The following is a 20,349-nucleotide window of genomic DNA, read 5'->3' on the forward strand; positions in this document are numbered from 1 at the left end:
AAAAGAAAAAGGAAAAAAACCACGTGCGTTTTTCGTTCAACAAAACGATTTCAATACCTTAAAAATCTGTTCCTCGGAAGGTATCCATTTATATCCATCCGTACGTGCAAGTGAAGTATTGCAGTGGTGCTATCCAAAATTAGGGTTTGTGGAACGCTAACAATCTCGATTTTCCTCTGTTTTATTGATCTAATTTTTGGAGCTAATTAATCTGCTGCATATATAAATCCAAATAGAGAAAAATGGTGGAGAGGAAGCTGTACAAAACGAAACTATGCTTGCTTTATCAAAGAGGCCGTTGTCATCGGCAGAGTTGCTCTTTCGCTCATGGCAATGCGCAGCTCCGTCGCTTCTCCGATTCCTCTGCCGCCGGTACTTTTATTTCACTTCTCCATCACCACTTGTTTGAAATTTTAACCATATTGTTTGTTCCGTAAATGTTGTTATTTACCATTTTTATTGACTATTCTATATGCGGTTGAACAATAGTTGAGTTATAGTTGAAAAAAGGGTGTCTTTGAAGTTGAAGAATATACCTTCAAACTAGCTTTTGCTGGTTGGTTGAAATTGGTGCTTTCTCTTGTTGATTGTGCTTACTGGTTCATTAATATTAGATTAAAGAGATGAAAAAGTCTCATTTTGCATTTCGCTTCGTTTGCTGATTCATGTTTGTTTCTTATAGTTAACACTCTTTAGATTGTAGAACTATATATGCTTAATTTCTTTTAAGAAAACAAGATAGGGAAAATTACATCAGACATTAGGATATTTTTCTCCCCATTCGTGTCAGTTCCCATTTTGTTTGTCAATCATTTGCAAATAATTGGGAACTAGGAAAAGACTGAAAATTTTAAAATGAATGGAAGTACTTGAGCCACCTATTAAGGGAGCAGAGATCTGTCCATATCTTGATCACAAATTCTCATTGGATATATGTAGTTTCTTTTTTGCAATTCCTTTTGTTTTCATTTTTATTCCGAAGCTTGTTTGGCACATCTCTGCTATGCGTTTTGGTTAACATTCAGTTTAAGAGAGCCTCGTGTTGTATCTGTTTGCTCAAATTGGCAATGTTACAGAGTTGAACCAAGAAATTTCACACTTCGGGTTATTCTATTGGACAGTGAATAACTGCCTATCAACTAACAGGTTTTAGTATTTCTTATCAGAAAGGAATTTGCCGGTTGCTTTATCTTTGTGCTGCTTATGGTATTTTTCTCAGCATCTTGGTTTATCATATTGCATCTTGAAGCAGCAGTGTATGAGGGATCAGAATATGTTTCTCTGAGCATAGTCTCTTCCATATATATATATTTACTCATCTGCCAGCTTGATGAACCAATGAATGCTCTATCCTAGTAAATTTTTCACTCATATATTCCTCGAAAATATGGTGTTCCCTTCTTGTGACTTCTGTTTGAATGAATCTTCAAAGAGACCTCTTGGATGGGTATTTTGGTCCAAGAAGGCTTATTGTCCTATATATCATCCAGTGGCTGGTTTAATACTTGTCCATTATACGGCTGCAAGCAGGAATCTATAGCAATATTTTTATACTGAGCTAGATGCAAGGATGTCTACTAGCTGTTCAGTTGGTTCTATGATATTTGAAGCTTTTCTGGATAAAAGCTCAAAAACTGGTATTCTACATATATGCATCATATGAGAGCAGTAGTTTCTATGGCTCCTTTTGGAACTCGCAGGAAGGCCGTGTAAATACACTGTTATGTTTCTCTTGTAGTTCGATGTAATGGTAAGATTAGCTTTATTATTGATTATTGGCGATTTAGTTGGTGCGGATTTCATCAATGTTTTGAATCAACAACTGTGTCCAGTTTAGTGTAAAAATTCAGTGCTCTCATTTCAGGGAGGCGCGATTTTCACGGTCATGACTTGAGAGAGAAGCTCGATAGAAGGCGTTCTCCGGTGGGCAGACACTCCTCCGATAGAGATGCAAGAGAGAGACATGCATCCCATGGTTAGGCTTGCTTCTTTCACGTTCACTTTGCTGTCATTGTTCCAATCCTTATAGACTTATTTAGTCTTGCTCATCTGAAAGGATGAGTTATGTGATTACGCCATTACGGATATTCATTTCCATGGAAGTGTACTTGCCGAAGGTCCTTATTTATGTCACAGGATCATTTGAATATGTTGGCTAGATCTAGCCTTTGGTTCATGGAGATTTGGAGCTAATACATTCCTCTGGTTTTCTTTCTTGGCCTTCTTTCATGGTTCTGTTTCATTCATATAATATTTCCTTCCGATTTATTTTGCAGGGCGCAGTCCTACTGAGTCTCTTGGGAGGAGGAGGTAAGTGTATCAATATCTTGTGCGTACTTCATTTCAGGGCTTAGTCAGACAGGTCAATGTTGACAAATTACATACTCAGGCTTTAGATAGAAACCTTGAACTGAATTCAGCACTCAGAAATGAGCTGGAACCTGATTGAGCTTGAATCCATTTGCTTATGATTAATGTTAGATATGGAAATCTTAATTGCTACTTTAAAAGGTAAAATGGCAACTTATTCTGTGCGTCAGTCAGTTTTGTCTCGGAGGAAATGCTATAATCCAGTTTTGATAACTGTTTTCATACGGTTAATGAGATCACTGTAAAGAGACCTAGGTTTTTATTTTATGAAGGAGAACTCTCTTAGCAGCTTCCTAAGGCAGAATATTTACAAATAGAGAGGTTAATTGGATCTTCCCTATTTCTTGGGATTTCTGAACCCCTTTAGAGAGCATCATTGGACAATGTGATGGTATTTCATGATAAAGACAATATGCGAGTTTTCATATGATTAATCTATTTTCTTTAATCTTTCTATTATCTTGACCTGATACTATGTCTATAAACATAATGTCTGACTAATACTAGAAAATTGGAATACTGCAGTGATAGAAAGCGGAAGATGAAACATCATTCGGATGGTCAAAGTGATATGTCTGGAAGTTTGAACATGTCAGCTGGGACAGGAGATCACGTGAAGGAGAAAAAACATTTATCTTCCAGTTCCGAAGATGTCCTTCAGGTACAGGGAGTAGATAACTCTAGTTCGCGAATAGTAGTGTTGATCAACTCTTCCTTTTCTCTGCCCTTTTGGTGGGCTCTGTTTTATACATTTTATATTTATATCTATATATATTTTGTTGTGATTTCTGTCTATTTTTCATGTTGCAGCTTAGGCAGTTGCAATCCGAAATCGATATGTTGGATGACCAAAAACGAGAACTGGAGGTTGGTTTCATTTTTCTTGTCCAATCCGAGTATGAAATACTTATACCTATTTTGTTAATAACTAGTAGTATCACAGCTCAGACGTAACATGTGTCTAAGCATGTACATGTTTGTGTCTCTACAGATAAAATATATTTGTTTTTTCCTTTTCACATGTGTATCGCAAAGGTAAGGTTAAGATAATGAAGTAAGTGATTTAACCATCCATGTATCGGGCTATGCTGATATTTCCTTGTTGCTTTGGTCTCGAAGAAATGAAATGTCAAATGTTAACGAGAAGTGGGACTCTTTAATCGGAAGAACTTTAATAAAATTTGATGATCTTAAGGAAATAAGTTCCAATAGACTACTGCTAAACTTGTATCTCATTCCTTGTTTGGGGGTATTAGTCAATTTGGCATCTGTTTTCACTTCTTTAGAGTTTGGAACTATGAACATTAGGTAGGGCAGTTTTTAGCTCTTTTTGTTACAGGCAAAGAAACCCGATGTCAAATAGAGGGTTTGTTAGTAAAGTTGGTTGTTATGTCATATATTAGCCACTTGAAAGGAAGAGAAGGGTACTAAGCTGCCAAAGAACACCTTGACAGTCTAGCATGACCCTCGTGGCTTTTGGTTTGTTTTTCCTTCTTATATAAGCTATCTTCTCTTGCTCAAACCTTCAATCTTTTGTTCTAACTTCTAGCAGTGATATGGATAATAGGAAAGACTTCCTCTTCTATCTTTTTACTCATTTGTCATCAGCTACATGCAGAGGCTCTCATTGACAATTGCTATATTTCCATATTCCACTCTCTTCTTTCTTCAACAGACTATTCTACTTTCTTTCTCAGTGCCCATCCCCTTTTCTTTAACACATATTCTTTTGCTCCTTGCTCTAATATATTAAGTTTATCATCAATACTTTTCTATTTTGGTTGGAACATGGAAGATGTACCTTGAAAAGACAACTCGTCAGGCAGACAGTCTAGCTTCAAAAATTCAGGACCTTGAGATGGAACTTGTCAAGGAAAAGGAGGAATGTAAAAGGTTGTTATCTGTTATAATGCATTTCAAAATCTTTTCACTTGAGTCTGGGTGTACCTTTTCCTTATGTCTGCCAATCCCTGGCTTTTCCCCAGGATTACTTCGAAGATCAAGAAGTTCGTGGAATCATACAGCAATCACTCACGGTTAGAAGGTGAACTAAAAAGGTATTTTAATGATCTTTCTCCTTATGTTGACTCTCTCCACCTCCACTTCAGATTCTTGTCATCTAATATGTTAGGTCAATTTCTGTTTCCTTTGCTTTCTACGAACACTCAGTGGAGATAGTGCAATTGTAGGTCAGAAGCTCAGCTTCAAAAGCTCGCTAATAAACTCAGCTCAGATTTGGTCGGGCCCGGTGCAAGTGAAGAGGATTCGGCCATCAATATGAGTGATGGAGGGATGGCTGGTGTTCATTTTAGCTCATTGGATGAGCCGCAGAAGAATACTTCACCTACCAAGAAAAGGCCGAGAATTCATCGTGAAGCTGATGAAACCTCAAATCAAGGTAATAAATGACAATTTATGTATAAGAGTGTAGCTTTTCAGACATCCAGGGCACTTAAGCTGACTTTTCTGATTTATCATCAACTTTGAGTGTGCTTGCTTATTTATTTAATTGGTTTTCCTGAACAAAACTGCCAAAGACCTCAGTGTATGTCTCGGTACCCTGTTTTCTTGTTGTTTATATATAGTCGAAGTGGCTGTCGCAGCCTTGGGCTGAACAACAACAACAACAAACCCAGTGATGTCCCACAAGTGGGGTCTGGGGAGGGTAGTGTGCACGCAGGTCTTACCCCTACCTTGGGCTGAAATACTTGATAATCAGCATTTGCTTCCTGCTCATCTTTTACAAATTTCTTTTCTTCCTCATCTCCAACAAATTCCAGTAGACTGAAAATAGTGTTCTTTGCAGTCCTACTTAACCATGCACAACATTTGATTCACAGTCCTCAAAGCTCCCGTCCTTGTGAATATTAGATCCTATTTTATGATGCAAAAGTTTGAATCAGAGTTCATGAAATCCCTCATTGTGAATTTGGTTTCTCTGACTTGTTTTACCTTTGGCAACTCGCTCTGTAACAGCTTCAACAAAAGGAAAAGGAAATGCTTCGCAGAGGATTGCTTATCCTACTCAGCTGAATAATGAGAAGAAAGATAATGCAGAGTTCGATTGGGAGAATGGTTATAAGACCCTAGTGGGTGAAGAGAAGTCCAAGAAGGGAATAAACTTCTCCAGTGACATGACTTTCCCAAACAAGGTGCTCCTTTTACATAACATTCGTTACCCCGACCCTTTCCCCCAACCAAGAAAGTTAAAGGAAAATTGGCGCAAACACTTAAAAAGAGATAGAATGTCTCCTTTATATCTTGGATAATGAATACAATTTCATTTTTACGCGGACAATTTTCTGATGCTCTTTTTTTTGTTGTCTTCTCTTTTTGTTCTTTCAAAATTTTCCATTGCATTCATAAGCATCTTTCCAAACGTTCTGAAATCTGCATGTTCGTCATGGTAAGTGCTTTACATTAAATTTACAAAAATGATATGGAATGACATGGGATGATTCAGATAATGGGAAGTAAAATGAAGTGACAATATGAGAGGATCACTTGTCAGAAAAGAGAAGGGGAAAAAAATCATAATTGGCTGAAAAATATGGAGTGTACATCAGTACTTCCCTCAATACGCATTCGACTGAATTTGACTATCATTTTTTGTTGGAAGAATGCAGCTGTTCCCATTTAATATTTTATTAATTTTGTGCAGTGTTATCAAAGGCGCGCCTAAAGCACGCTTAAGCCCTGAAACGAGGCTCAAAACATGTTGAGCGCTTCGTCTCGCTTAGCGGGCGCTTCAGTGTTGTCATCAAGACTCTAAGACATACTTTTACTTATCAATGAGCGTAATCCTAAAGAGGCGACACTAAACAATTGATATTTTACTTTATCGTAAATTTTCTTCAATTTCTTTGTCCATATATTTGGTATTCATGCTTATAGATATTAGTCTTGGACTACACATATATATTTATAGTTATTCTCCATTTGCGTCTTTCTTCATTAAAGCCGACGCTTTATTTGCGCTTAAAGCCCCACCAAACCTTAGAGCTTTTTTGCGCTTTTCGCACTGATTTTGTGACACTATTCTTTTGCCTTTGGCATTTCTAGATTGAAAAGCAAAAGGTATCTTACAGCTTATCCCTGATGGTAGTTGACCCAATTTCCATGCTGCAAACAACAATGCAGGATATAGCATCTTAGAACATTTCGTTCTCTTACAATTGCTGTTGTGGAACTGAAAAACGCGTTCTTCGAATTCTGCAGCCCAAAGCCTCTGATGTTGCTGTTGTTTTGCCATCAACCAGCATGGCCGCCCATGCAGCAGATGAAGATGTTGAAGTTGTTGAGATGGAGGAAAAAGTTGAAGTAGCTGGAAATGCTACAAGAGCTGGGAAGGGAACTCCTTCTGGTATTCCAGAATATCCTTTTCTACCACCTCCTCCTCCTCTCCCCCCAGGTGCTTATTTGAAGGTACGTTCAATAAGTTAACTACATCATATGTAGCATGTGAATATATGGACTCTTGAGTTCTTTCGGTTTGCAACCTACTTTATGTAAAACTATCAGTGATTAAAGTTCTCTTTCGTCGGATTATGCAAACTATAAAGGGGTGAGCAGTGAGAAAGGAAAGAGTATACTGTTCAACTTCGAACTTCCTCCCCACCCCCACCCCGAAGAAAAAATCAGGCAGACTACATTATAGTCCACAGATTCTTGCCAAAGGCTGCCAGCATTTTCCTTACTCTTTAGTGCTTAACTATCTCCTAGTCCTTAATCTATATACATCTTTTGTCAGGTTGCCTGGGATCTTGCCCTTTGCATGTTGTTGTATTCATAAGCTGAGCATCTAAAAGTATTAATCTGAAGTGAGCCGTTTACTTTTGCTTGCAGTATAAGGGTGATAATGCAGTAGGGCTTGATGAAGAGACGGCGGAAGTGGATATTGTTTAGCACAGCGATCAATAAGCAGCTGGTGCACAGATGTAGAGGAATAGAGCTGATGAGCTGGAAATTATGATCGGCCTATACATACAAGTTTTAGAGTTTTAAATTAAGATTGTTATCAACAGGAAAAGAAACTTAGATGACGCTATTGAGCCTGATTTAGATGAGGAGACCGGATTTCTTTTTGTATAGCAGGTTGATAATAATAGTTTAGAGTCTCTTAATCTTTGCATTTGCAGGGAGATACTCTATGAAAGTAGCTGGGGTTTGTTGGTTTAAAATGTGTCATAACAGGAAACATGCTAAATACTCCAGAAGACGAAATGGTTATCTTTCTAGTATAGGTAGGACGAATGATCAAGTCCGCTTACCTTGCTTTTGAAATATCATTTTGCAACGAACAAATTAATATAGTTCCTCCCCATTTTATGTCACGCTATAACAAATTAATTCTTCCTCTGATTCATTTTACCTCTTAAAGAAGGATAATTTCTCTATTTGGTAACAATTTAATTTAATCCTGTCATTTTAGTCATTATCTTCAATTTACATGATATTATAGCCACATAAATGTTACGCATATAAAAGATGTCCACTCAAACAATGTTGCACGAAAGGAGTAACAAAGCATAAACAATTAACATTGACAAATTGCACAGGTTTGACTTTTAGAATATCAACTACTGAACCAACTCCGCTCTAGGTTTTGGGGGGCTTATAGGAGCAAGGAGTTGAGAAACATAAACTGATCTGGCAAATCATAGCCTGGCGATTGCTTTCAATGGTCATATATTCCTTATTTGTTTTGCTTTGGCTTAATACTAAATACATGCAGAATCATCAAGATACACATACATATGGCAGACGTTCATATGTATATTTGGATCTCATTTCAGGACATTCTCGCGCAGAGATTCTGATTTACAGCCGTTTCGTCATACTTTTCTTTACCATGTGATAAATAGAGCCTACCATGTGGAGAAGTACCTGGATACAGTACAGCGCCAGGTTTGACTTAGGAGAGTAATACAGCACAACCATATAAGGTGATCTGTTCTAGTGATAACATAGTAATATACAAAGTGTGCCCCTTGAACCTCAAAACTGAAGCTGCAGGTACCAGCAAAAGATTTAAATGAGATAAAGATATGAATTTTCACAGCCCAAAGTGAAAGAGGAAGGGCAAAAAGAGAGACCTAAAATAAACGAAAACATGTTAGAGCTCTTCCGGGTTTGCATCTAAACAGTTCCAAAAAACTGCTCCAAAGATGTTGAGCTGAAGACATTCATAGCTGCTCTTTCTGGTTTGGTAGGTGAAATGTGCAGCTCATATTTGATAAATCTCTGCAATTAGTTTGTATTAACACATTAAATATCAAAAAAGAAAAAGCACTAGGGTCTGTATAGCCCCACTGCCATTTAAATAACTATAGAACATTTGACATTCCAATTTTGTTTTCATCACTACCCTAATGGAATGTCCTGTAGAAAGCAGTATCTGAAAAATCCAATATCTTTATAGGTCTAAACTTGAGTTATAAGCAGGCAAGAGACAAGTAACTGTTTGTGTTTGTAAAAGACATTCACATTGACAGAGTGGAAATTACAAGGTTAAACTTGCACATTTTCTTAAATGCAAAGAAGAAAAAAAGCATAAAATTGATAAGCAATTTGCTTTGAATCATTATTATTAATACAAGTTATAGTAATAGACAGTGAAGTTGTTTACTAAGAGAAAGAGATCTACCTAATGCATGATAGATAAATGGATGGATTCATTGTTTGATGATACTTCTTACTTTTTCAGCTTATGAATTAGTACGTTTTCTGACAACTACGCCTCAATCCCAAACAAGTTGGGTCTACTGTATGAATCCTCGCTTCTCCATTTAAGCTCAACTCATGTCATCATCGTACCAAATAAAATAAAGAGTGAAAAATAAGTTATATTGAAAAATAAGTTAATATTAATACGTTTTCCGAAATAAGAAAAAACTAAGATGATGGGACGCTCATGTTATCAGTCAAAGGAAACAAGGAGTACCGCCAATTGAAAAATGATTTCCGGATTTGTATCTATATGCCAATCAGGTTCCAGTTGTCGGACAAATGATGTTCGCCCATTCTCAGTGCTACAAAAGAGAACCTGCATGCATAATACAAGAAGAAAGAGGATCATCAGAAAAATAATAGAGGTTATAAAGGGAAGCTGAGCCATCAATTCAACAGTTGCATCTTATATCAAAACATTCAAACTTTGACAGCTGGGATACTAAATCAATTTTGTACTACTCAATTAACCAGTCATTATGTTACTCCGCTTGCCATTCATTCAACCACAATTTCCCCGCCTTGTGATGAACATATTCAAACTCTCCAATGTACCCATGCTTTTGCATGACAAGGAGAAACTTGATGATGACTTTTGAAGAAGGCCTTATCATACCTCACGCTTTCCTCTCTTCTCAGCATCCCCCACTCTTTTTTTTTTTTTTGGATAACCATGGCGTCCGAGTCAGCTGATGCGCACCTCGACTAATTTCACTGAGTAACTTGCTACCTCACGCCAGCACATGTACCGGAAACTCTGCCCATCAAGACTTGGACAAATGGGAAGAAATGACCTCCACTGGATATGAACCTGATACCTCATGGTTATCAACCTACTTCATTAACCACTAAGTTATACCCTTAGGTGCAGCATTGCACATGCTCTGCATCATTCAGCACACTTACTCTTACTATCTTCTACAATACTGATTGAGCTTTAGGAGCGTTGGAGAAGATAACAATAAGCGCTAGAGAGAAACATACCTCAATCCTTAAAAAATATATTACAAAAATTTCCCTTTTCTTTATTTTGTGTAATAAACTACATTTTATATACATACAGACAAGTTTGTCCTTTGTAGTTAATTTTAGTATTTTTTTTTCCACGTGTGCAACAAAGTACCTTATTTCCTTTTAAAGAAATTATCAGTGTATGCATGTATTTACTCTTTTATGCACCCAGCAAATTTAAGTACACCACCAACAAAGAATGATGAAAAGAACAAAATGAAAAAATATGATACAATATATATCTATAGAGAAATCTATTTCAGTACACTCCCTTTCAATTTCTTTCTTTTTCACTTTGCAATCTTCCATGTTTTTATTTGCATTTTTATGTTTATATATTAAGTGTGTAAAGCCTAAATGAAAAAGTTGCAAATAGGATGGTAAAATTATATTCATGATCCAATACAATACGAGAATGTAGTTTTGCTATACAGAAGAACAAAATTAAAATATATGGGTTAAACTTGTCCACCGATAAATTAAATTATATTTTTGTTATACAATTTAAAGAAGGGAGATTAATGTAGTACTTCTACCAAAAGGAGACAAAATATATCTTTTTCCCCAGAGCAGAGGAAATGTCAATAGCTCATGTTATGAAATAAAGAGCAAGCATCCAAAATCTATAGGCAAAACAATTGGAAGAATAATCATCTTGATTTTTCCAGGAAGAGGATACCAATTTGCAGACGAAGGAAAAGTGTTTATGGAGGCACGGTTGAGATTAAAGGTTGAAGACAACACCCATTGTAAAACAATCACACCAACAAGAACTCCATGAAGGTATTATAAATGGATTTCGACTTCCTATGGAGTTGAACAATGATTAGTTGTTACCTTGTCTTTGACCATGCTTAACACTCCGGCATCTTCTAAAGCCACCAGGACGTTTTTCTGCAAATATTCGATCATTTCAGGAATATGTATGCAAGAAAAAGAAGTTTGTTGATATATACATGCAGATTACTCATAGACAATGAATGGATCAACACACAGCCCACCAACAAGATGCACTGTAACTATGATAAGTGGGTGCTAAGAAATGAATCGCGCACCAAATATGAGAACTTCAAGAATACATGAACTAGTAGACAAAACCAGGCGTTTCGAAGTGAGAAGTCCAAAGGAAACTCAAACATGGTCATCTTATCTCAAAGCTAGGGATGGCAATGGGGCGGTGCGGGTTTTAGCATATGCGGGGTGGTGTGGGTTTAGACATATGAAGGTGCGGGGTGGGTCAAAATAATTTTTTAAAAATCCTTTGTGGGTGCGGTGCGGGTGCGAGTTTTAACTTTTTGCAAAATTACAACGTTTCAACTATTGCTAATATTATTACAACCTGGAAATATTTACTTTTTCAGTTTTGAACTTGTGGTTCCTTTCTCCCATGCATTGATTATTTTAGTCTCAAACTAATTTGGTTTTTACGAGGCATGTATTTCATATTGGACATTTGTTTAGTTGACTGTAAATACACATTTTTCTGTTATTTGCAATTCTGGGAAGAAAATATTATATTATATTTTTTTAGTGTTTTAAAGTCGATCCCACTTTAACTATATAGTTACTTTATCTGAGTCGAGTAGATAATTAGTTGACTCAATTTTCATGTATCTGATCTCATTACCTTGTACGATACATCTGAATCATTAGAAATGACATACTGATATATCAAACTGAATTCCAATACTGATGCATGTAAAATCAGAAATAAGTATATTTAAAAAATTTAAAACCGAACACTGTTAAAAGTCAAAACTGACAGCATTCGGTAGGATTTACAGTTATGAATATTCAAAATTGGACTTCTTTGGTTTGCAATTTGGATTCCAACAAGAACTTTTAGATTGGCAGTGCATATATGAATATAATTGAAAATAAAATTAAATAAGATAAGAATATTACAAATTGAAAGAAATAATAAAGGGAAAATTTTGCAGAGTGGGGCGGGTGGACGCGGGTGTTGATACGGGGCGGGTTGATGCGAGTGAAAATACTATGTGGGGCGGGGCGGGTTGAAATTTTGTGGGTTAAGGCAAAACCCGCCCCGCACCCGCCCCATTGCCATCTCTAGTCAAAGCTTGGCTCTTGCTCAGGAGTTTAGTTTGACTTCTACCAAAGAAAGCTTTAAATTATGCAGATTAGTAAGTGAAAATATAGTACTAAACAAGTAAATGATAAATTTTGGTTAATGTGGGATGATAATTGAATGTGACATCAGTTTTCCGAAAAAGACAAGAAGAGAGTAGTGAGTTGCTCAGGGAATGACATTCCACTTGACTGAACTATTAAGTAAAAGGTATACTACCGAAGTTGAGCTTATCCGTGATTCTTAGAAATTAAGCAAGCGTAATCGGTGCCTAAAGCAACATATTGGCAACTCGATTTTTAGACTCACCTACACTTGGCATCAAAGAGACTAATTCGTCTTTTTAGATTTTAAATTTAGGGATCAGTTCAAAGAGCGAGTTTTATTTGGTATACAAAGCAATCAACGATGTCAGCCTTTCCCTTTTCATTTTGAAAGAGGCATCAAATGGCATTCTGCCACCCATTATTCTTTCTGAATCAGGCAATAAAGATATAAAATAATTAAAGGGACTGGATCAGTAGCAATTACTAATCGACATACAGATGTAATATAACAGAGTGAGCAGTGCACTAACTTCACTTTCATCATCAAGTACTCTCTCCATGAGATAAAGGTCACAAAATTTGGTGATTTCAAGCAACACTTCCAGCACGGAGGATCGGATAGTTGCTTGTTTCTGCAAAGGACAAAGTATAAACATTGTCAACTGCATGTTGACAACTGAATCAACAAATGAAATAATAATAATAATAATAACCTGTAGTTCCTCTGGGCTAGTTTCCTCCAGGATTAATCCAAGCAACCGACATGTTACCTGTACAGTGAAAGAATATCCAGATTTTCTAGGTTATTTGTGCTGCAGAGATAAAAAGATAAAAAGAAGGCATAAATGGATTTTAACGATGCCAAGCAGAATCGGGAAAGCTTGAACAGATAAGATTTGGTCAAGTAGCAGATGCTTTTTTAAATTGAGGTAGAGACAACCATAATGCTCTCAAATATCTCGTTGTGGTTATCAATAAATTACTTGAATTATTTTAACTAGGTTCCAATAAGGCTACCAATTAAAGGATAAGATTGGTAAAACACGTCATTATGCACATTGCGCATGCTAGGTAGACTTCAACACAGACTTAGTTAAGAACAAAATACAACAAAAGCAAAGAGTCCATATACTATGACATCGTTATTGTTGGTACATTTACATTAGGCTTGGGCGGTGTTGTTAACTTAACAATTCCCGTCTTATCCATAATGACATGACTTGTTGGGACCCACTTGATATAAAAGTTTATGTTTTTACAAGGAGAGAAAAACTGAAAAGATAGGTGGAACTCTCACGAGTCACGACCACTCATTTAAAAGAATAATTTTGGTACTTTGCATACAAAGTCAAACCTCTCTATAAAAGTCGTGTTTGTTCCGATATTTTCCGGATGTTATGGAAGTACTGTTATAGAGGACATATATTATAACATAACATAAAAAATTGGTTCCGGGAAAAACTTGGCTTTTATAGTTGAATGACTGTTATATAAGAATGTTGATATAGAGAGGTGAGAGGTCTGACTGTATTTGCCTTACATGTCAAAAGTCTTATTTAATTTCTTAAACTTCGGGCCCAACAAAGCACCTTCACATAAAATGAGACGAAGTATAAAGCTATGCCTCCAACTAATTATAGAAGGCATCCAATCTATTCAACCTTCCAAACTATACTTCAAGGCACAAAAATTTGATGAAACGAAGCCCTTTATTCAATAACTAATTTAACCTATTTGCACACAAATCAAAAACTATATCAAGAATTTAAGCTACCATTTGAACTACATTTGGAAATAGTTTGCGAAAACTTTAGATGCGTTTGAGTGGTTCTTTTTGTGTTTTGTGAGAGGAGAAGAGTTTCTTGAACATTCTGTAAAAACATACTCAAATTACAACTTCAAAGAAACAATATTGCAAAAGACTTTTTCCAAACAAAACTTGAATATATTTGAAACAAACAACAATTTGATCTTTACTTATAATTTTTTCGGCATGTTCTGGAAAAAACATTCATGGCACCTAAGAGAACGGAAAATTTTATGATCTCAAAATATTCTTAGATTAATATTATGTATTTTAGACATCAAATATTTACTTGGCATCCATGAGCCTTGGGGATGGTGGAAGAAGAATATGTTAACTAAATAGCAACAAAAGAACATTAAGAGATACCTTCCTCCCATCACTCAGCCTCTGCCTGACTATTTGCCCGAGTGTTGGCTGCAAAGCAATTAGTAGAAGGTCACTTATCCACCAATTATATTTGGATAATCCAAATTAAGGGGGTAGGGGCCGAAGAATAATCTCTTTCTACCTTTACTGGCTGAAAGAACTCATCAATAACATTTTGTGTACTTGAATCCTCTGAAGAAGGGCTAACTCCTGAAGTTGCTACAATTGCACTTAAATGACTGTTTACATCAGAACTACCAGGTGTAACAGCTTGTCGCTTAGGACGCCTCCTCTGTGGTCCACTAGGCGATCTCAATATTCTCCATGTAAAAACTATTGCAAATGCAAGACCTGCAATAGCTCCTACAGATCTTGAATCCTGCATTTACATCAAATAGCTGTTACCATCTAAGAGAAGGTAGTACAACATCTAAAACATCTTTCTTTGGAATGTCATTAAAAAAAAAAGCGATTATAGCACTACTTCTGGTATAACAGAAAGATTATATCTGCAAACAATTAGATAAATGGCAGTTTATTGGTTGTGGATTTCACAAATTGCTCGTTCAACGTATGTTGCCTTCCTCAACTTTGCAAGTGGTGGAATAGATTCAGGCAATCACACTTTAGAAGCCCTGAAACTCTAAATTGTGCAGTCATCTAATTCTACACTCTGCTATTGCTCAGGCAATGTGGTAGTTGTCTTAAAATTATGGGATATACTGGGCTAATGCCAAAGTCGATGATTTTCAGAAAATTCGACCCAAACTGATTAAAAAAAGGTATCGTTATGTTGTCAAAGTTAAATGCATAGAAAAAAATTAATATTCGATGGGACTTTAACCACTAAGAGGAATTAAACAGCAGATGTTAGTGAAGAATGTAATAAGGAAAGAAAAGATTTATATAGGTAACGCAAGAAAAATAAGTACAAAAGGAAACTACAATTTATATGGACAAATGAACCAAAAAACAACTATTACTACGCCTCAATCTCAATTCTCAAACAAGTTATAGTCGGTTATATGAATCCTCACTGACCATGTTCCAAAGTTAAATCTATCTCAAGCCAACATTACACAAAATAAAAATAAAATGGAAACTATAATTTCTCTATATTGCATACTGATTAAGATTCTCTAATAGGGCAAAAAGATTCCTAGAGTGCATATGAGCTAAAGTAGACGTATTATCATGATCAAAATATATTTCTAACTACTAGATATCACCTATATAGCTCTTTCTCCTCCACTATATCCTATCTTTCGCCAAGTCTGCATTGATTCCAAGAGAATTTAGGTTTTTTACGACCACCTCTTTCCAAGTGAGTTTAGACCTATCTCGTCCCCTTTTAACACCTTCACTAACCATGATTTCGCATCTAAGGACCAGAGCATTTAGATGTTGACACTAGACATGACCAAGGTATATCAAGCTGCCTTCTCTCATTTTATCCTTAATGTGTGCTATTTTGCACCTTCTAGCGAATGTTGTGATTTTTAACTTTGACTAATCTATTCGAGCGCACATCCACCCCTTAGCATCTGTATCTCTGTACTACTCATCTTGTGGATGAGTTGGACTTTAGCAGCCCAACATTCACCAGATATAATATTGTTGGTGTTATAACTATTCTATAAAGCTTACCTTTCATTTTGGTAGGCATTTTCCTATCACAGCACCCCAATAGGTAATAACTTACCTTCTCCATTTCAACCATCCAATTTTGCTTCTATATGTAATAGCTTCATCTATCATTTCATTTTTTTGAACAACGAGCCTAGATATCTGAATTATTACACATTAGGCATCATAATCCCATCTAATCTCACATGAACTTCATTCTTTTTATGCTGATTAATTTGCAGTGCATATAATTCAATCTTACTTCTACTTTTTATAAAACCCTTATTCTTAAAAGTGTTTCAGCTTCTGGTTAGATCATCCATAACTAGTATAAAAGAGTATGGGCTCACTCTAACCCTTAGGGGTTGGTCTGGTGGCAATTGACTTGAGCCTTGGGGTTTGCTCCCTTTCAAGGTCTCAAGTTCGAAACCCACTGGGTGCAAACAATTTCTGAGGGCCATCGGACTGGGTAAAACTTGAATTAACCGTGGTGCACTTGCGGGAAACTCCTTGCCGAGGGCCTGTGCACCCCCGGGATTAGTCGGGGCTCAAAGAGACTCGGACACCCGGTGCAAATAAAAAAAAAAAAGTATGGGCTCACTCTCTGTTCTTGGGCTGATATCTTCTTTAATTCCGTAACCTATGCATCTTTGTTATGCTTTTTGTTAATGATATTCCACTTTCTTCAAAAGAACTGTATGGACTTAATGTCGATCCCTAGTGTAAATCCAGGATTATGGGAAACTTTTTATCTCATACTACTGCTCTTACGCTAATAACAACTCCTTCAAACATGTCTTTTATGGTATTTATTTATTTATTTATTTATTTATTTAACATGAATTCCTTTCTTCTCCAACACCCACCAAAAGAAGGTGGGTGACCCTTCCTGATACTGCATTATACGCTTTCTCAGCTCAATAAACACCATGTGTAGATCTTTCTTCCTTCGCGATAAAATACTATCAATCTTCTCAGCAAGTATATAGCATAAATCCGAAAAGATTCTCAGTCAATCTTGTAGTTTTCCTAAGTTTACACTCTATCACTCTTTCCCAAAGTTTTATCGTATGACTCATAAGTTCAATGCCGCAATAGTTTGTACAATTTTGAATATCTCCTTTGTTCTCCCCTCTACAATTCCAAGTGAACAAGAAGTTCTTGACGTAGTTAATTCTTTTGTTTTATGTTTATACTGATATCTAACCTAAATGGGTCTTTTAGGTCCAATTCCACCAACTTTTGTCCAGACAATTAGCATACTCATTAGTCCCTCTATGCCAGCACTAAATCATCACCTAAACAAGCTGAATCTGGGGTCTACTTTCAGGGTTTAAGTATGCCTCATTCGAGCCTATCACAACACTGATTATTATCGAATTATTCAGTAAAACTATCCGACTTCCCCAATTTAACACAGTAAAACTATCTGAATCCTCACAAATAAGTTATATGCGCTGACAGTTTAATGATTTATTTATATCATAGGCGTAATTTAATGAAAGAATTACAAGAAAATACACGTGACTTCACACCATAACAAAAAATGGCCCATGTTTTTAAGTTTTACCCGACCTAGCCCATATTGTACATATTTTGAAAGCACTAGCAAATTCAAAATTTGTGTTCTTACAACCATTGCTTCTAAAAGCTATGGAGTTAAATCTGTGTTCTCAACACCATTGCTTTCACTCTCTCTTCTTCTTACATCTTCTACATATGCTTCAAGAGGCCGTGTATTTTCTGCTTCTCCCCCTGTGTCACCTGGTTGCAATGTAAGAAAATTGAAGAGTAGAAGTCCACCATTGAAGGCTATTCAAAGCTTCGCTTTCGAAAATAGGATGTTTTGAGTTTGTTAGTTGTTTGGATTGGGTGTTGTTCCAATTGGTTGAAAATATCAAAAGGAGTTCAAAATTTAAATTTGAAGTGATTTGGATTAGATTTGAGCAAGATTTGAGTTAAATTTCAGAAAAGGCGCAAGGAAGAAGACGAAGTCAGTTTTTTGTATAAATATGTATAATCTTGTATAATAGCGTATATGAGTGTATAAACACATTTTATACACTTTTATACACATTTATACAAGCTTCTATAGACGAACTTCTTCCACGATTTTTAATTACAATTCTTGTTCAAAACCAGTCCAAATCTCCATTAAATGACTTCAAATTTTATATACAACCTCCTTATACTATTTGTGACAAGTCTAAATAACATGCACTCCAAATTTCTCCCAAAATCAAATTCGGAATTTAAACCCACATATTTAAGCTTGTTAAAAATCTAATTTTTACCCCTCAAATGGACTTGGTTTGTTGAACTAATATTTGAGTCACAATTACTGATTCAAAAATTAACTTAAAAGCTTGAGCAATCTTTTTTAAAAATTAAATAGTAACTTTGAGAATCTATTGGAATTGAATGTTAAATCTTAACCTATTATTTCCGGGCTAGTTGGTTGTAAATTGAAATATAGGCTATAAAATTGAAAAGTAGGGAGACAAGTTGTTCTTATGTGAAATTTTACCTAATTTAATTAACTTGATTGTGTAAATATTTTTTTTCACCGGCAGTACATAGAACTAAACTCTTAAACATAAGACAAAAATATAAAATCGATTCCTTAATTAAACAAAATAGAAGGCAAAATAAAATTGGAAAGAGAGAGAATATAACCAGATTTTGGAAGAGATTAGAAACTTTGAGGGTGAGAAAAGCCCCAAATCGCTTGAAGAGCTGGAAGAAATCGTCCTTGGAATTATCGGCCATAACTTCCTGAAGACTTCAAAATTGATAGAGAATTCAATGATTCGACGTGGTAGTGAGTTGGTTTTGTGGAGAAGATGAACGACTGATCAAGCTCTAGGGTTCATTTTCATTGCTCTCCGCTGTTCCAGAATCTTCTAGATTGATAGAAAGTATAAATGGATCTTGCAGTGGAAGCTTCTATGGAAGAAAGGAAAAACAGAGAAAGGTAGGAAAGGGTTTTCAAATGCCATGTTAATATCTATCTGTTTTTATGGATAGTTATACAGTATGTTCTCCATTATGAAGCACGAAGTCTACTCAACAATCTTTACACACATAACTAGCTGAATTCACTATTTATTAAGGTAAAAATTATATATTATTATAAATAATTATATATATTATGTCACGACCCAATTTCACATGTCGCTAAAGCTAGGCAAACCAACTAATAAATTAAGGATACATTGATAAAATTTAAAACCAAGAAAATATAAACACAAACTCTACCAATGTGTGTAGATTATACAAAACTTCAAATACTGTCTGAAATGAAATAGACATAATGTAAATAAAAGAGGAGACACTGATAGCTGCATAACATCTCAGAAAGGCAGCTCACCATTATACCTCGGGATGATGTGGGTATGTGATGATAGGTCCTTCACTAGTACCTGTCTCACATCCTGTACAAAAAGTGCAGAAAGTGTAGTATGAGTACGTAAACAACGTGTACCCAGTAAGTATCAAGCCTAATCTCGAAGTGGTAGAGACGAGATGACCGACTTTGACACTCACTATGGGTCAATAATAATAAGTGAAATAAAACTAGGATATTTAAATCAACATGATTTACAGAATTTACAATAATTTATTTAATCAGCAGTAATAATCAAATTTCTTCAAATGTAATAATTCTCAATATATTAATTAAATTCCTTTAATTCAAATAATTTCCAATTTATCAATTAAACCTCATTTACAGGAGTAACAATTGATTCCTTAAAAAGCAAGAATAATAATTCATTAAATTCCAAAGATTTTTCGACTTACTAATTAGCTTTAAAAGCTGAAATAAATTATTAAAGCATCGTGTAATTATTATTATTATTATTAAGCACGATTTCTGCCGAGGACGTACGACCCGATCCAGAGTGTCGTGTACACTACCGAGGGATGTGCGGCGCGATCCATAGATGCATCTATCATGTCGAGGTGTTCGACCCGCTCCACAAGAAAGGAGGACATTTTCTTATGTGCCTTCGGAAGGAGAGTATATTTATTATAAGATAAATTCGGGAGGAGAACAATTTCTTTTAGCAATTAATTAATTTAAACAGAAAATCAAGCCTGTCACGACCCAAATTTCACCTGTAGGTCGTGATGGCGCCCAACACTACAGCTAGGCAAGCCAACTAATAAATTAAGCATACATTGATAAAATTTTAAACCAAGAAAATATAAACCCAAACTCTACCAATGTGTGTGCCAAAATCTGGTGTCACAAGTGAATGAGCATCTAGTAGATTATACAAAAACTCCAAATACTGTCTGAA

At 35.8% G+C, this 20,349-nt stretch overlaps 2 protein-coding genes across 3 annotated transcripts; one reads left to right on the top strand and one right to left on the bottom strand.

The window, feature by feature from the left end:
• Positions 1-7,501, top strand: LOC104120336 (zinc finger CCCH domain-containing protein 13). 2 transcript variants are annotated; one of them, XM_009632082.4, is made up of 13 exons: positions 1-144; positions 237-372; positions 1,865-1,975; positions 2,277-2,310; positions 2,896-3,031; positions 3,181-3,237; positions 4,166-4,263; positions 4,356-4,427; positions 4,560-4,768; positions 5,347-5,522; positions 6,433-6,471; positions 6,589-6,795; positions 7,216-7,501. In XM_009632082.4, exons 2-13 carry the CDS (start codon positions 243-245, stop codon positions 7,273-7,275), a joined length of 1,329 nt encoding a protein of 442 aa, XP_009630377.1. In that variant the 5' UTR covers positions 1-144; positions 237-242; the 3' UTR covers positions 7,276-7,501. The 2 variants fall into 2 exon arrangements, with proteins under 2 accessions (XP_009630377.1, XP_009630378.1); XM_009632083.4 differs by lacking the exon at positions 6,433-6,471 and having other exon boundaries at positions 61-372.
• Positions 7,502-7,889: 388 nt separating this feature from the next.
• Positions 7,890-19,145, bottom strand: LOC104120338 (peroxisome biogenesis protein 22-like). Its single transcript, XM_009632084.4, has 9 exons — positions 18,722-19,145; positions 14,562-14,798; positions 14,420-14,467; positions 12,960-13,016; positions 12,777-12,878; positions 10,948-11,004; positions 9,314-9,415; positions 8,466-8,613; positions 7,890-8,379 (listed from the first exon to the last, which is right to left on the bottom strand). The coding sequence occupies exons 1-8, from the start codon at positions 18,812-18,814 to the stop codon at positions 8,509-8,511; spliced, it is 801 nt and encodes a 266-aa protein (XP_009630379.1). The 5' UTR covers positions 18,815-19,145; the 3' UTR covers positions 7,890-8,379; positions 8,466-8,508.
• Between the last annotated feature and the right edge of the window lie 1,204 nt (positions 19,146-20,349).

The sequence above is a fragment of the Nicotiana tomentosiformis genome, chromosome 6 (assembly GCF_000390325.3).
Source record: "Nicotiana tomentosiformis chromosome 6, ASM39032v3, whole genome shotgun sequence".
Lineage (NCBI taxonomy): Eukaryota > Viridiplantae > Streptophyta > Magnoliopsida > Solanales > Solanaceae > Nicotiana > Nicotiana tomentosiformis.

Coding starts and splice junctions, on each gene's coding strand:
- LOC104120336 (XM_009632082.4), top strand. CDS start 243: ATGGTGGAGAGGAAGCTGTACAAAACGAAACTATGCTTGCTTTATCAA. Junction 3,238..4,165: donor ACCAAAAACGAGAACTGGAG/GTTGGTTTCATT, acceptor GGAACATGGAAG/ATGTACCTTGAAAAGACAAC. Junction 5,523..6,432: donor ACATGACTTTCCCAAACAAG/GTGCTCCTTTTA, acceptor TGGCATTTCTAG/ATTGAAAAGCAAAAGGTATC.
- LOC104120338 (XM_009632084.4), bottom strand. CDS start 18,814: ATGGCCGATAATTCCAAGGACGATTTCTTCCAGCTCTTCAAGCGATTT. Junction 14,799..18,721: donor CTAATCTCTTCCAAAATCTG/GTTATATTCTCT, acceptor ATGTAAATGCAG/GATTCAAGATCTGTAGGAGC. Junction 12,879..12,959: donor CTAGCCCAGAGGAACTACAG/GTTATTATTATT, acceptor TGTCCTTTGCAG/AAACAAGCAACTATCCGATC.